General features: G+C 32.4%; 1 protein-coding gene across 1 annotated transcript in view; it reads right to left on the bottom strand.

Annotated features, from left to right (window-relative positions):
* The window catches only part of LOC114328971 (thioredoxin-2), a 59,723-nt gene extending 51,878 nt beyond the window's left edge, over positions 1–7,845 (bottom strand). Inside the window, exon 1 of the mRNA XM_028277970.2 lies at positions 7,462–7,845. Coding sequence (XP_028133771.1) covers positions 7,462–7,485 — 24 coding nt within the window. The 5' untranslated portion in view covers positions 7,486–7,845. The remainder of the gene's footprint in view (positions 1–7,461) is intronic.
* Between the last annotated feature and the right edge of the window lie 5,428 nt (positions 7,846–13,273).

The following is a 13,273-nucleotide window of genomic DNA, read 5'->3' as shown; positions in this document are numbered from 1 at the left end:
TTGGGTGCTTATCTCACAAGATAAGCATCCCTATTGTTTTTCGAGCTGGGAACCATGTTGCACCAATTTGTTTTAAACTTATATTTCTATAACAGAAAATACAGTACATACTGTTTTAATCTCCACCGAATATAGTCAACTTGACATAATTTGATGTTTTGAGAGCTGCTATTGCCAACTAATTGATCACTTATGTCTACAGTTCTACCAAATATACAAAAAAATCCTATATTCAAGAATTGCTTTAAAATTATTTATAAATACATATTACTAACTAAATCATTTCCAAGCTATGATTTGGCAAGGGAATTAAAATATTTTTTTTCAAGGATGTCTCATTGAACTTTATTACATTTATTATTTATTGAACCTGTCCCATTTTGGTTCTATTGACACTCATTCTAGAATTGATAGAATAATAATTTACATACACTGACAATTTACAAGATTATGACTCAATACTTTTTATAGATGTGATGAAGTTTGAGGCTATGTAGTCATTGCATTTATAGCCATTGCATTTACACAATATTTATATTTAACCTGTTTGATTTTGATGATTAAAAACACAAAAAATAATGCACACATAATATATTATGATATACCAGAGAAACTGATACCATTGTTTATATATGGATAGTTGGTCAGCCCAATAGGAAAATTTGTTTGATTCAAATTGAGACAGTCACCAGATGTCCCCACAATTTCTGTCAGGGTCGCAACGTCAAAATTCATAGACACCAAGTTGGACAAGATCCTATTCATAACACCCCAACTCGCATACATATTAAGAACAATAAAAAAATATATGGAAGAATATATTTAGAAATTGAATTAATGATGTCATGCTATTAATATATATAATGTAGGTATAGTAGCATCACATCATTAATTCAATTTCTAAATATACTCTTCTACCTATATATTTATTTTTCTTAATATGTATGCGAGTTGGGGTGTTATGAATAGGATCCTGTCCAACTTGGTGTCTATGCATTTTGACATTCCGACCCTGACAGAAATTGTGAGGACATCTGGTGACTGTCTCAATTTGAATCAAACATATTTACCTATTGGGCTGACCAACTATCTCTCTATATAATATGTAAACAATGCTGATACAATCAGTTAAAATGATGCTAACTAACACAGTCAATAAAGTCATGATAGAAGGAAGTTTTTCAAATTCAAATTGAATTCCAGTCAGGTCATGCAGATGTTTCATTTGCCCCATCTAGATCGTAGAGGATCGCAGGCGATACTTTGACCTTAATTTCGTATTTACGGTGTTAAATGGTATTATTGTTGCACCTAGCATTCTGGGTCGAATAGATTTTTATGTTCCAGCTAGGAATTTGAGAAGATGTCCCTTGCTATCCGCTAGATCGTGCAGTACATGTCATGCAGAAAATATGCTAATTGTAATTGTTTCTAGTGTAAATGAGTTTCCAAATATAGACTTTATGGGAGTCACACTAAATGCTTTTAAAAGGACTATTTCACGTGAATTATTTTAATTTGACTTTAATTTTTTGATGTCGTTAGTTTAATTGTAAGTAATGTAAGTTAACTTGTGTTCAATGTTTAATTTTGACTTTTAATTTTAATTGTAAAATGGAGTTTTCCGTCAATAAATATTAATTTAATTTAATTTAAATTAGTTTAACATCAATAGAGGATTAAAACAGAGAGATCCACTGTCAACAGACGGAACAAAAGACAATAGTGTATTAATGTTTTGCAGATGACCTGGTGTTTATGACACATTTATGAATAGAACTTCGAAAAATGTTCACAAAATTTTAAGAAGAAACTAGAAAATAATATGGCTTGACTATAAATCAAGAAAATAACCAAGTATATGGAAAGGAGACAGGAAAATGAAGAAGAAAATAAATATATCACTCTTGAGGACGAATGACAAAGAGTATAAATTTGAAGGTAACAAAATTTGAGTACCTTGGAGTAACAGATACAAATAGAGGAGACGAAGAGAGATAAATAGATAAACAGTTATTGACACACTGGAAGACAAAGTGAGGCCAACAGTGTTGTATTCTGTTGAAACATTGTGCAGAAGAGATTGCAGAACCATTGTGCCACATTATTAATAACTCTTTTAAGGATGGTATTTTCCCTGACCAACTCAAGTTAGCCCTAGTGAAACCTTTACATAAAAAGGGAGATAAAACCCGAGGGGTAAACCACTATTAGAAATCATTGTACATTTTTTGGGTAATCACCTGGCAATACATGGGAATCAACTTGGGAATCCATAGGAATCACATGGAAATCATGGGAATCACATAGAAATCCATGGGAATCACATAGAAATCCATGGGAATCACATAGAAATCCATGGGAATCACTTGGAAATCCATGGAAATCAATGTGGAAATCCATAGAAATAACCTCACTTTTTAATATCACTTGTGTTCACACATGTTTTAGCTGCCTTGTTTTTGTTTAGATTTTGTGGGTTTTTGAGTGTTTTTAGTGCTAAAAAATTACAAAACTGGTAAGTAATACTAATTCTTGAGTATGGAATTTAAAAAATATGTGATTGTACCGACATTATCAGCATCTTTAGCTAATAATCTAGTTGAATTGTTTAGATTTGTTTGATTTGCATCTATGTAAATTTAAAGGGTCAATATTGCATTCACTGTATTTAAATTTATTAAAAATTTGCAAATTTGGAAATCATTGTACAATTTTGAGGCTAGTGGTTTACCCCTCGATAAAACCAAATTGGAAAATTATAGACCCATCAGTTTACTATCGACATTTTCAAAAATTTTCGAAATAGCAATGTGCACAAGACTTATAACGTTTTTCAATAATGACCACCTAATTGCTGAGTCACAACATGGGTATCTCAAGGGAAGATCTGTTGAAACAGCTACATACGAATTCGTGGATAATATTTTGAATGGATGGGAGAACGGGGAGATTTCTTTGGGAATGTTCCTGGACTGATCAAAAGCGTTTGACAGCATAGATCATTATATTTTGATCGACAAACTAGAAAGATATGGAATTCGTGGCCCAGCTCAGAACTGGATAAGAGATTACCTCACCGACAGACAACAAAAAGTTATTATAACACAAGAAGAACAACAGTTTTCTTCAGAAGAAGGGAATTTACAACTTGGTACTGCTCAGGGCAGTGTCATGGGACCACTTCTTTTTGTTTTCTACATTAAAAATCTTGGTAGCGAAATACTGAGCAGTGGTTTGAGGATCTTCTGAGTATTTCTTCAGATCACTTAAAAACAGCTCGGAATTGGTTCTTAAAAAATAAATTGGTTTTAAATACCGAGAAGACTAACTGTGTTTGTTTTCACACAAAGCAAAATAATGAGATAATTCCAGAGGAGATTGAGTTGGATGATCAAACTGTTGTATTATCAACAAATACAAAATTCTTGGGTATTTACATAGATCAACATCTGAATTGGTCAGAGCATCTGGGTGTTGTTCGCAAAAGAATCAACACGGCATATTATTCATTATGAGTAATGTCTAAGTATTTGAATTTACAACACCTTGAGACAGTTTATTTTGCAAACATCTACTCAGTCCTCAGATATGGTATTATTTTCTGGGGCGGAGGAACTGATGTTGATAGAGTATTCATTGCTCAGAAGAGAGCAATAAGAACAATGCTCAAGATAAAAGCTCGAAGGACCTGTAGTGGAAAATTTAAGGAGTTAGGATTATTAACGGTGGCAGGGCTTTATATATACGAGTGTTTACTGTTCCTGTTCAAGAATAGGGATAGGTTTACACATTCTGAGACAAAACACAGCATATCCACTAGGTATGTAGGGCTCAATTTCCCTATACATAGGCTAGTCGTAACAGAGAGAGGACCTACATATTCGTGTATAAATTTTTTTAACAAATTACCTGTTAGAGTTAAACTGCAACAGAATTTTAATATAATATTTAGAACTAAAATAAAAAGCATTTTATTTTAGAACCATATTCTGTGTATGAGTTTTTAAATCACACATTTTAACTTTTAACTCATAGTAGTTGTAATTGTAATTTTGTATGTATATTAGACACTTATTACTCAATTGTGGCAATTTGCTATAAGTGTGTTGTTTACAATTTTTTTAATAAAAGATATTTTGAATTGAATTGAAGGTAACTCCAAATATGTGAAAATCATGTTTGGAGTGAGGCAATGCTGTATTTTGTCTCAAATCTTCAATCTCAACTCTGAAAGAATATTTATCGAACCTTTGCACGAAACTGAAAAAGATATTCTGCTAAACGGGTACCTGCCAAAGAACATCAGAATATGTAGATGACACCATATCATAGTATTTGCGGACAACTTAGAAGACCTACAAGTCCTTATGAACAAATTCATATATTTACAGTCAACAATATGGACTCAATATAAACCTAAAAAAGAAAGAAGCTTATGATCCCTAGCAGGAAAAAGACAACAGAAGGTAAACTCTACATCAACCAAACCCCTGTGAAAGAGTGACACACTACAACTACCTAGGCACCATAATAAATGAAGAATGGACCAACGACAAGAGATAACAGCATGCATTGCAAAAACCATATCCACCTTCAACCAGATGGTGGCACTCTTCAAGAGTCACAACCTCTCTTAGTATAAAAGTAAGAAAGTTGTGATGCTATATCTTTGTCCTTTGTTATGGTGTTGAATATTGGAAGCATTTGAGATGTATCTATATCGGAGAATACTTAAAATCCTGTGGAGTGAGTCAGAAATAAGGAGGTCCTCAGACAAATGAAGAACTGAGAGGTACTGACCACCATCAAATCTCGAAAGTTATAATACTTAGGACATTCATGCCTAATTAACCAGAAGAAGCCATCCTGCAAGGAAAAAAATTTGGAAACTAGGTCCAGGAAGAACATACTGGTTGAAGATACTCACAACCTGCTTCAACAACTGTGCAGTTTTTCAACGCTGCCACAGAGAATCTGATCACGCTGCTACCATGATGATCATGAACATTCGCCAGGATGTTGTTCTGAAGCTATTTTCTTGTGGCATTTTTACAATTTTAACTATTTAGAATGGGAAATAAGCCACAATATTATTAAAAAATGATTTTTATTAACGTTTCGACGCCCAAATCGGGTGCCGTTGTCAAAATACAAAATACTATTAATATAAACAAAAATGTTGTTGCTTAGTAAAAAAAATTCTTCTAATAATTTATTTAATTTGACTCATTTATATCGGCAATTCAGATACATATGATACATTTTAAAGTAGAAGACTTTAAAATGATATTGCCAATATTTATGAGTTGCGTTCCTGGGACGACTTTATTCAAAACAACCAACACATTGAGATCTATTCTATCTAAAACTAAACCTAACAATGAACAAGAAAGGACAAAGAATTGTATTTATAAAATACCTTGTGAATGCGAACAGTTTTATATAGGTGAAACATCAAGACCATTAAACGTTAGAATAAGTGAACATCAATCTTATATTAAAAATAGAGAATTTGATAGATCTCAAATATGTCAACACGCATGGGATAATGAACATAGAGTTCAGTGGAGAGATTCAAGTATAGTCCTGAAAGAAACAGATAGTAAAAAGAGAAAAATCAAAGAAGCGGCTCTAATTATGCTAAACGAAACCAATTGTGTCGCAAATTCCTCGGTGGAATGCAGTAGGATGTGGATACCCATACTGAAAGAGGAAGTCAATAGAAAGAAAATACCACAATTAGTAAGTCAATAGTCGAGTTAATACATATTTTATATTTTAGTATTACTTATATACCCATGTATTATTGATATTATTTATAATTTAAACAAATTATAGTAAAGTCAAAATTTGGTATTAATTTTGAGAGTAAATTAAATGTAAGACCAAATACTTACGATGTCGGGATAGTATCACGAGGTTTTTCCTGGTTTTCCCTCGTGATTTACTATGAGAACGCGAGAATTTTAATGTTACCGTTGCATGTGGTTGTATTTTTAAAGACAGATCACATGCTATGATTTTTTTTGTGACGGATATTCTTGAGTTGGGGTTGATTTCATGTAATCGAATGAACTATCTTTCAGTAAAGTCGTCCCAGGAACGCAACTCATAAATATTGGCAATATCATTTTAAAGTCTTCTACTTTAAAATGTATCATATGTATCTGAATTGCCGATATAAATGAGTCAAATTAAATAAATTATTAGAAGAATTTTTTTTACTAAGCAACAACATTTTTCTTTATATTAATAGTATTTTGTATTTTGACAACGGCACCCGATTTGGGCGTCGAAACGTTAATAAAAATCATTTTTTAATAATATTGTGGCTTATTTCCCATTCTAAACAGTTAAAATTCGCCAGGAATAAGCAAATCAAGAAGAAGACAAACTCATTGCAGTACCGGCGCTAGGGTATGAGGCGCCCGCCTGCAAAACTAGCATAGGCGCCCTTTGGTTTCTTTTAAATTAGTATTTTGTATAGCACCAGCAGAAAAAAGCTCATTTTGGCGCCCCCAAATAGGGGCGCCCGCCTGCAGTGCATCCCTTGCAGTCCGGTTATCGCCGGCCCTGACTCATTGTATGAGAAAAGAAGTCAAAACCTTATGACTGAAAAAAAAGAAACAAATATTATATAGTCCAAAATGATAGAAAATCTCCAAGATCAGAAATATTACAGGAAATAAGTTGTTAGGGTATAAAAATTAAATTCAGTTCCATCCACAATCTTTCGAACACTAGGAAATTAATAAAAGAATGCCATGAATAACCTATAATGATTATATTCAAAGAAGAACCAGAGGATAAATCATTAATGATGTTTTTTCTTTCTATATTAAAAGCTGATGTAATGCAGAAATCATGTCATATTTTTAAAACAATAAGCAAAGGAAATATTTTTTAGCATTTCTTTAAGGTCATCGTTATAATTGTTAACTGTTATTTATGATTATTATCCATAACTATAAAAATTCGTTAATTAACTGTCAAGCAAGTTTTTAACTGTCAAAATGTATTTTTACAAAAAATCAAGGAATTTATTGGTATAAACATTTCATGGTTTCAGGTCTTTTCATAAAAAATGTACAGATACTAAATACGAAACTTATCAATAATGATAAGAGCCACTTCAAAAAGCCGGTAAATAAGCAACCCATTAAAGACTAATCAATAGAACTCGATCTGTTACAAACACCTACACAAAACTAAAATAAAATTAACAGCCTATGAAAAAGTTATATTCTTCAAATGAATAATTTTTGTTAAAGCCTTGAAAAACGAATACTTACGTCGTTACAACCGATCGTGATAAAAATAATTACGTTATAAGTTATTCAATACCACACCTAACTAAGAAAAAAAGCGGTTACCGCATTCGGTAGTTAATAACAGACAACTGTTTGTTGTCTTAATATCATTTTATTTTGAATAAACAGAAATAATCGTAAAACTCACCTTATCTTTAATGTGATGAACCATTTTGGATTGTTTTTCTTTGGAACGTTAAAACACGAAATACGAATACAACAAACGTGACCCTCTCAAGATGGAGATGACAACACAGAAGTCAATCAAAGAGACCGTGATATTTATGAATGTCTGTAGTCGAGTGGCGAAGCGATTACGATTTCACAAAATTCACAACAGAACAAAACTACTTGCCTTCGTCTAATACTATTGGAACGTCGTTTTACTATCTCTTTTTATTATAGCAACTTTTATGAAAGGACAACTGTAGCGCATGGCACTAACGTGTTATCCCTTCTCGAGAAATCACACGATTACAATTTTGCGTCTCTTTTCTACACGTTAGAATTACGTATACCATTGACAGCGGTTCTGAGAACGTCGATGATTTGCAAATATTTATTTCATTAGTCAAGCGTTCCAAATATACGAGGGTCATGTTATATTTATATACATGTTTTTGGAAAAACTGTAATTCCCATAAAATGATTCATAATGTGAATGAAATGTAAATTCTGATTAAACTACTTTAGTTTACCAACACCTTTATACATACATTCAAAATAAAAATAATCGAAATTGTCAACTAGGTACAATACCGTCCACGAAAAAACAAAAAACATTGGATAATAGTATATTATTTAAGGAGCATGTAATGATGGCTATTACTCACGATGATGAAGTGTGCGACAAGTTTGAAGTTTGGCAAAATACAGGGTGTTTTATAAATAAACGTTAAAATGTATAGATACTTACGTAATAGAAAATATAGATATTGTACAGTGAACAGGGCGTCAATAAGTTATATTTCATGAATGAAATACCATGACGTCACTTTTACTTTTCCTCCCAAGGGAGGAAAAGTACAACTTTGGTCCCTACAATCAGGTCCGGAAAAGTATACTTTCGGTAGAGGTAGGTGGAAAAATGATTTAAGATCGACAATGAGTAGGTACTCTCTAACTAATTTGGCTATTTTGTCTATTGAGCAAGAGGTGTGTGATGCGACAGACATTGACGGTGCAATAAAAAACTTTGCTCTTAAAAAAGTAGACGTATAAATTTTTAATTGAAGACTGAAGTTTTGTTTTTAATTCTAACAAATACTCATATTACTTTTCAATAAAAATAAAATATAACATTACAGTATCGTTCTAGTTCTAATTAAAAATTGATTTTATTTAATCTTGTTTCAAGGTGTACCTAATCTTAAGTGATAGGTAGGTAATACTTACGTTATATCAGTGTATCTAATTGGTTATTAAATATGTGATCCGTATTAAAATACGTAATTGTAAAACTTAGATAAACTGAACTTACTTATACAGGGTGTCCCGAAAAGATTGGTCATAAATTATACCACATATTCTGGGGTCAAAAATAGGTTGATTGAACCTCACTTACCTATATACAATAGTGCACACAAAAAAAGTTACAGCCCTTTGAAGTTACAAAATGAAAATCGATTTTTTTTCATATATCGAAAACTCTTAAAGATTATGTATTGAAAATGGACATGTGGCATTCTTATGGCAGCAACATCCTAAAAAAAATTAAAGTGAAATTTGTGCACCCCATAAAAAATTTATGGGGGTTTTGTTCCCTTAAACCCGCCCAAACTTTTGTGTACGTTCGAATTAAATTAATATTGTATTACCATTAGTTAAAAACAATGTTTTTAAAACTTTTTTGCCTCTTAGTACTTTTTCGATAGGCTAGTGTTTATCGAGATATTATGAATATTTGTCGAATCCACCACATATTTGTATATGGTTAAGTACGATTATTATATGGAGACTTGGTAATAATATGAACATTTATTTATGATTTATATTTTTAGGGATATTTTGAAAAAGAAGCCACATCTCGATAAAAGGTGACTTATCAAAAAAAGACTAAGAAACAAAAAAGTTTTAAAAACACTGTATTTAACTAATGGTACCACAATAATAGTTTAATTGGAACGTACACAAACATTTGGGGGGTTTAAAGGAGCAAAACCTACAGAAAATGTTTATGTAAATATATTAAAAAAGAAGCCGTATCTCGATAAAACTGGCTTACCGAAAAAATACTAAAAAACAAAAAAGTTTTAAAAACGTTGTGTTTAACTAATGGTACCACAATAATGAATTAATTGAGACGTACACAAAAGTTCGGGGGGGTTTAAGGGAACAAAACCCCCATAAAATTTTTATGGGGTGGACAAATTTTACTATAATTTTGTTTTAAGATGTTTCTGACATAAGAATTATACATGTCCGTTTTCAATAAAAAATCTCTAATAGTTTTCGATATATTGAAAAAAATCGATTTTCATTTTGTAACTTCAAAGGGCTGTAACTTTTTTTATGAGCACATTTGTACTAAGGTAAGCTAGGTTCAATCGAACTATTTTTGACCCCAGAATGTTCGGTATAATTTATGACCAATCTTTTCGGGACACCCTGTATAAAACTGAACAATAGAAATCAGTGTATAAAACAGAACAACTATAAAAGAATATAAAACAGTGTATAACACAGAACAACTATAAAAGAATAAGACAGAGAAGAGTTTGCAACTGTAGCATTCAAGCTTCATTCGGGAGAGGGTACTATAAGAAAAAGAATAGTATTAAAAATGTGAAAAATGTAGTTATAACCCAATAGACTTTATAATCCAATAACCTGAAATCTTTAATGACATATACAAGGCAGGAAAAATACCAGCAGATTGGTCCAAATCTGAGTTCGTATCGTTGCCCAAAAAACCAGGAGCTAACGTTTGGAAAGACTATTGGACCGTAAGCCTAATGAGCCATCTGCTAAACCTGTTTTTAAAAGTCATCCACAATAGAATTTACAGAAAATGCGAAGAACAAATTGCGCCCAATCAGTTTGGATTTGTGAATACCGTTGGTACGAGGGAGGCTTTATTTAGCGTGCAGATTTTGTTTCAGAAATGTAGAGATGTCAGCTGTGATCTGTGATGTTTCTGCATGCCTGATTGACTACAAGAAGGCTTTCGATAGAGTCAGGCATGAACAAATGATGGAAGTGCTGAAGAGGACAGGGATTAAGAGAAGAGACCTGAAAATAATAGCTAACCTGTATTGGAATCAATCAGCAGTAATCCGACCGAATAGATGGAGAATATACAGATTAGGTCAAAATCTTAAGGGGATTGAGACAGGGATGCATAATTTCACCCCTGATATTCAATCTGTACTTACAGCACATTTTTGAAGAGGCTCTAAAAGATATCTATTGATGAAGGCATCTCAACAAATGAAGACAAGCTCAGTAACCTGCGGTATGCAGATGATACAATAGTGTTTTCAAACATCATAGAAGAACTGCCAGACTTAATGAACAAAATAATGGAAATAAGTAGAACATATGGACTAAATATAAATACCAGCAAAACCAAGCTGATGATCATCAGCAAGCAAAACATAACTGGAACAAATATGTATGTGAACCAAATGAGAATTTAACGTGTCTACAATACAACTACTTGGAAATTATAAATCAATGAGTCGTGGGACAATACTCTTAGTATAGTATAGTTGATCCAAAAGATGGCATAACCCAGACATCCAAAGTGAAAGTTATCCTTCAACACTAAATTGTTCTATATGGTCCACACAATGTTCAGAAAAAAGTCACACCATTTTGAGCGTCGGGTTTGGGGGGGGGGGAGGGGGGAGAAATCGGTAAATTCGTAGTCTTTTAAGTTTTTCGCCAATATTTCTAAAACTATGCGGTTTAGCATGAACAACCTTCCATACAAAATTGTTCTACATTAAATTTGAAATAAAAAAGGTCCTATGCATAATCTTTCTAAAATGAATGGTTCCAAAGTTACGGAGGTAGTATAGTATAACTGGTCCAAAAAAGGCCTAACCCAAACATCCAAAGTAAAAGTTTTCCTCCAACACCAAAATGTTCTATATGGTCCACATATTGTTCAGTAAAAAGTTACACCATTTTAAGCGTCCGGTTTGGGAGGGAGATGGAAGAGAAGCCGGTAAATTAGTAGTTTTTTTTAAGTTTTTCGTCAATATTTCTAAAACTATGCTTTAGCGTAAACAATGTTATATACAAGAATGTTCTACATGAAATTTAAAACAAAAAATGTTGTATACATAATTGTTATAAAATCAATGGTTCCAGAGTTACGGAGGGTGAAAAGTCGAGGTTTTCGATACTTTTTATATTTTTTGGGCAATATTTATGATATAACCGTATATAACTATACCAAAAACCCAGACATCCAAAGTGAAAGTTATCCTTCAAAACCAAATTGTTCTATATGGTCCACATAATGTTCAGAAAAAAGTCACACCATTTTGAGCGTCGGATTTGGGGGGGGGGGAGAGGGGGGAGAAATCGGTAAATATAAAAAGTATCGAAAACTTCCAATTTTCACCCTCCGTAACTCTGGAAGCGTTGATTTTATAACAATTATGTATAGAACCTTTTTTGTTTTAAATTTTATGTAGAACATTTTTCTATAGAACATTCCTTACGCTAAAGCATAGTTTTAGAAATATTGACGAAAAACTTAAAAAAACTACTAATTTACCGAACTTCTCCCCTATCTCCCCCCCCAAACTGGACGCTCAAAATGGTGTAACTTTTTACTGAACAATATGTGGACCATATAGAACAATTTGGTGTTGAAGGAAAACTTTTACTTTGGATATCTGGGTTAGGCCTTTTTTTGGACCAATTATATTATACTACCTCCGTAACTTTCGAACCGTTCATTTTAGAAGGGTTATGCATAGGGCCTTTTTTATTTTAAATTTAATGTAGAACAATTTTGTGTAGAAGGTTGTTCATGCTAAACCTCTTAGTTTTAGAAATATTAACGAAAAACTTAAAAAACTACGAATTTGCAGATTTCTCCCCCCTCTCCCCCCAAACCCGACGCTCAAAATGGTGTGACTTTTTTCTGAACATTATGTGGACCATATAGAACAATTTAGTGTTGAAGGGTAACTTTCACTTTGGATGCCTGGGTTTGGGTCTAACTATACCATACTATCAAGAGATTAGATGTCGCATCGGAAAGGCAAAAAGTGCATTCTTGACTATGAGCTTTGTGTTCAAGAGCCATGACTTCACCCTAAAAACAAAAAAAAAGGCTCCTTAAATATTACATGTACTCAGTGCTTCTATAGGCCAGAAACTGTAGCATTTCACCTCGCAATTTTTACAGAATGGATCGATTTGTTTGAAAATTTGAGAATAAGTAGTGGATAGTCCAAGGATCAAAATCTATATGATTCCGAAAGGCGCTTTTACCATGGGGGTGGTTGCCACCCCATCTTGGGGGTGAAAATTTTTTAATATATTTTGACCGCAAAGGTTGATAAAACCATTCATTGTAAACAAAAAATATTTTATACATTTTTTTGATAAAATTAATAGTTTTCGATTTATTCGCTATCGAAAGTGTTAGTTTTGTATAGAAAAAATCAATGTTTTTCGACATACCTACTCATTTACGATTCACTCAATTTTTGCTGTAGAAAAAATTTTTTCAAACCAAGTTCTTGGGAATTAAATGACCTACAATTTTATATTGAAAAGTTTTTTCGTATCTCTGATGCTAATCTTTCTATTCTGAAGAAAATGACAGTTTTACCAAACTACAAAAATTCGTTATTCGCTTTTAACTCCAGTTTTTTAAAAACTAATCATTCTAAGCCCGTTAAACTTCTAGAATCTATTAGTAATACATAAATAAATAAAAATGAATAAGGCCATTGACTAAAAACACCGCTAACTTACATTATTATGCTTCCAAT

Source organism: Diabrotica virgifera, chromosome 3, assembly GCF_917563875.1.
Source record: "Diabrotica virgifera virgifera chromosome 3, PGI_DIABVI_V3a".
Classification (NCBI taxonomy): Eukaryota; Metazoa; Arthropoda; class Insecta; order Coleoptera; family Chrysomelidae; genus Diabrotica; species Diabrotica virgifera.
The sequence above is the reverse complement of the archived record's forward strand: the minus strand, read 5'-3'. Positions and strand labels throughout refer to the sequence as shown.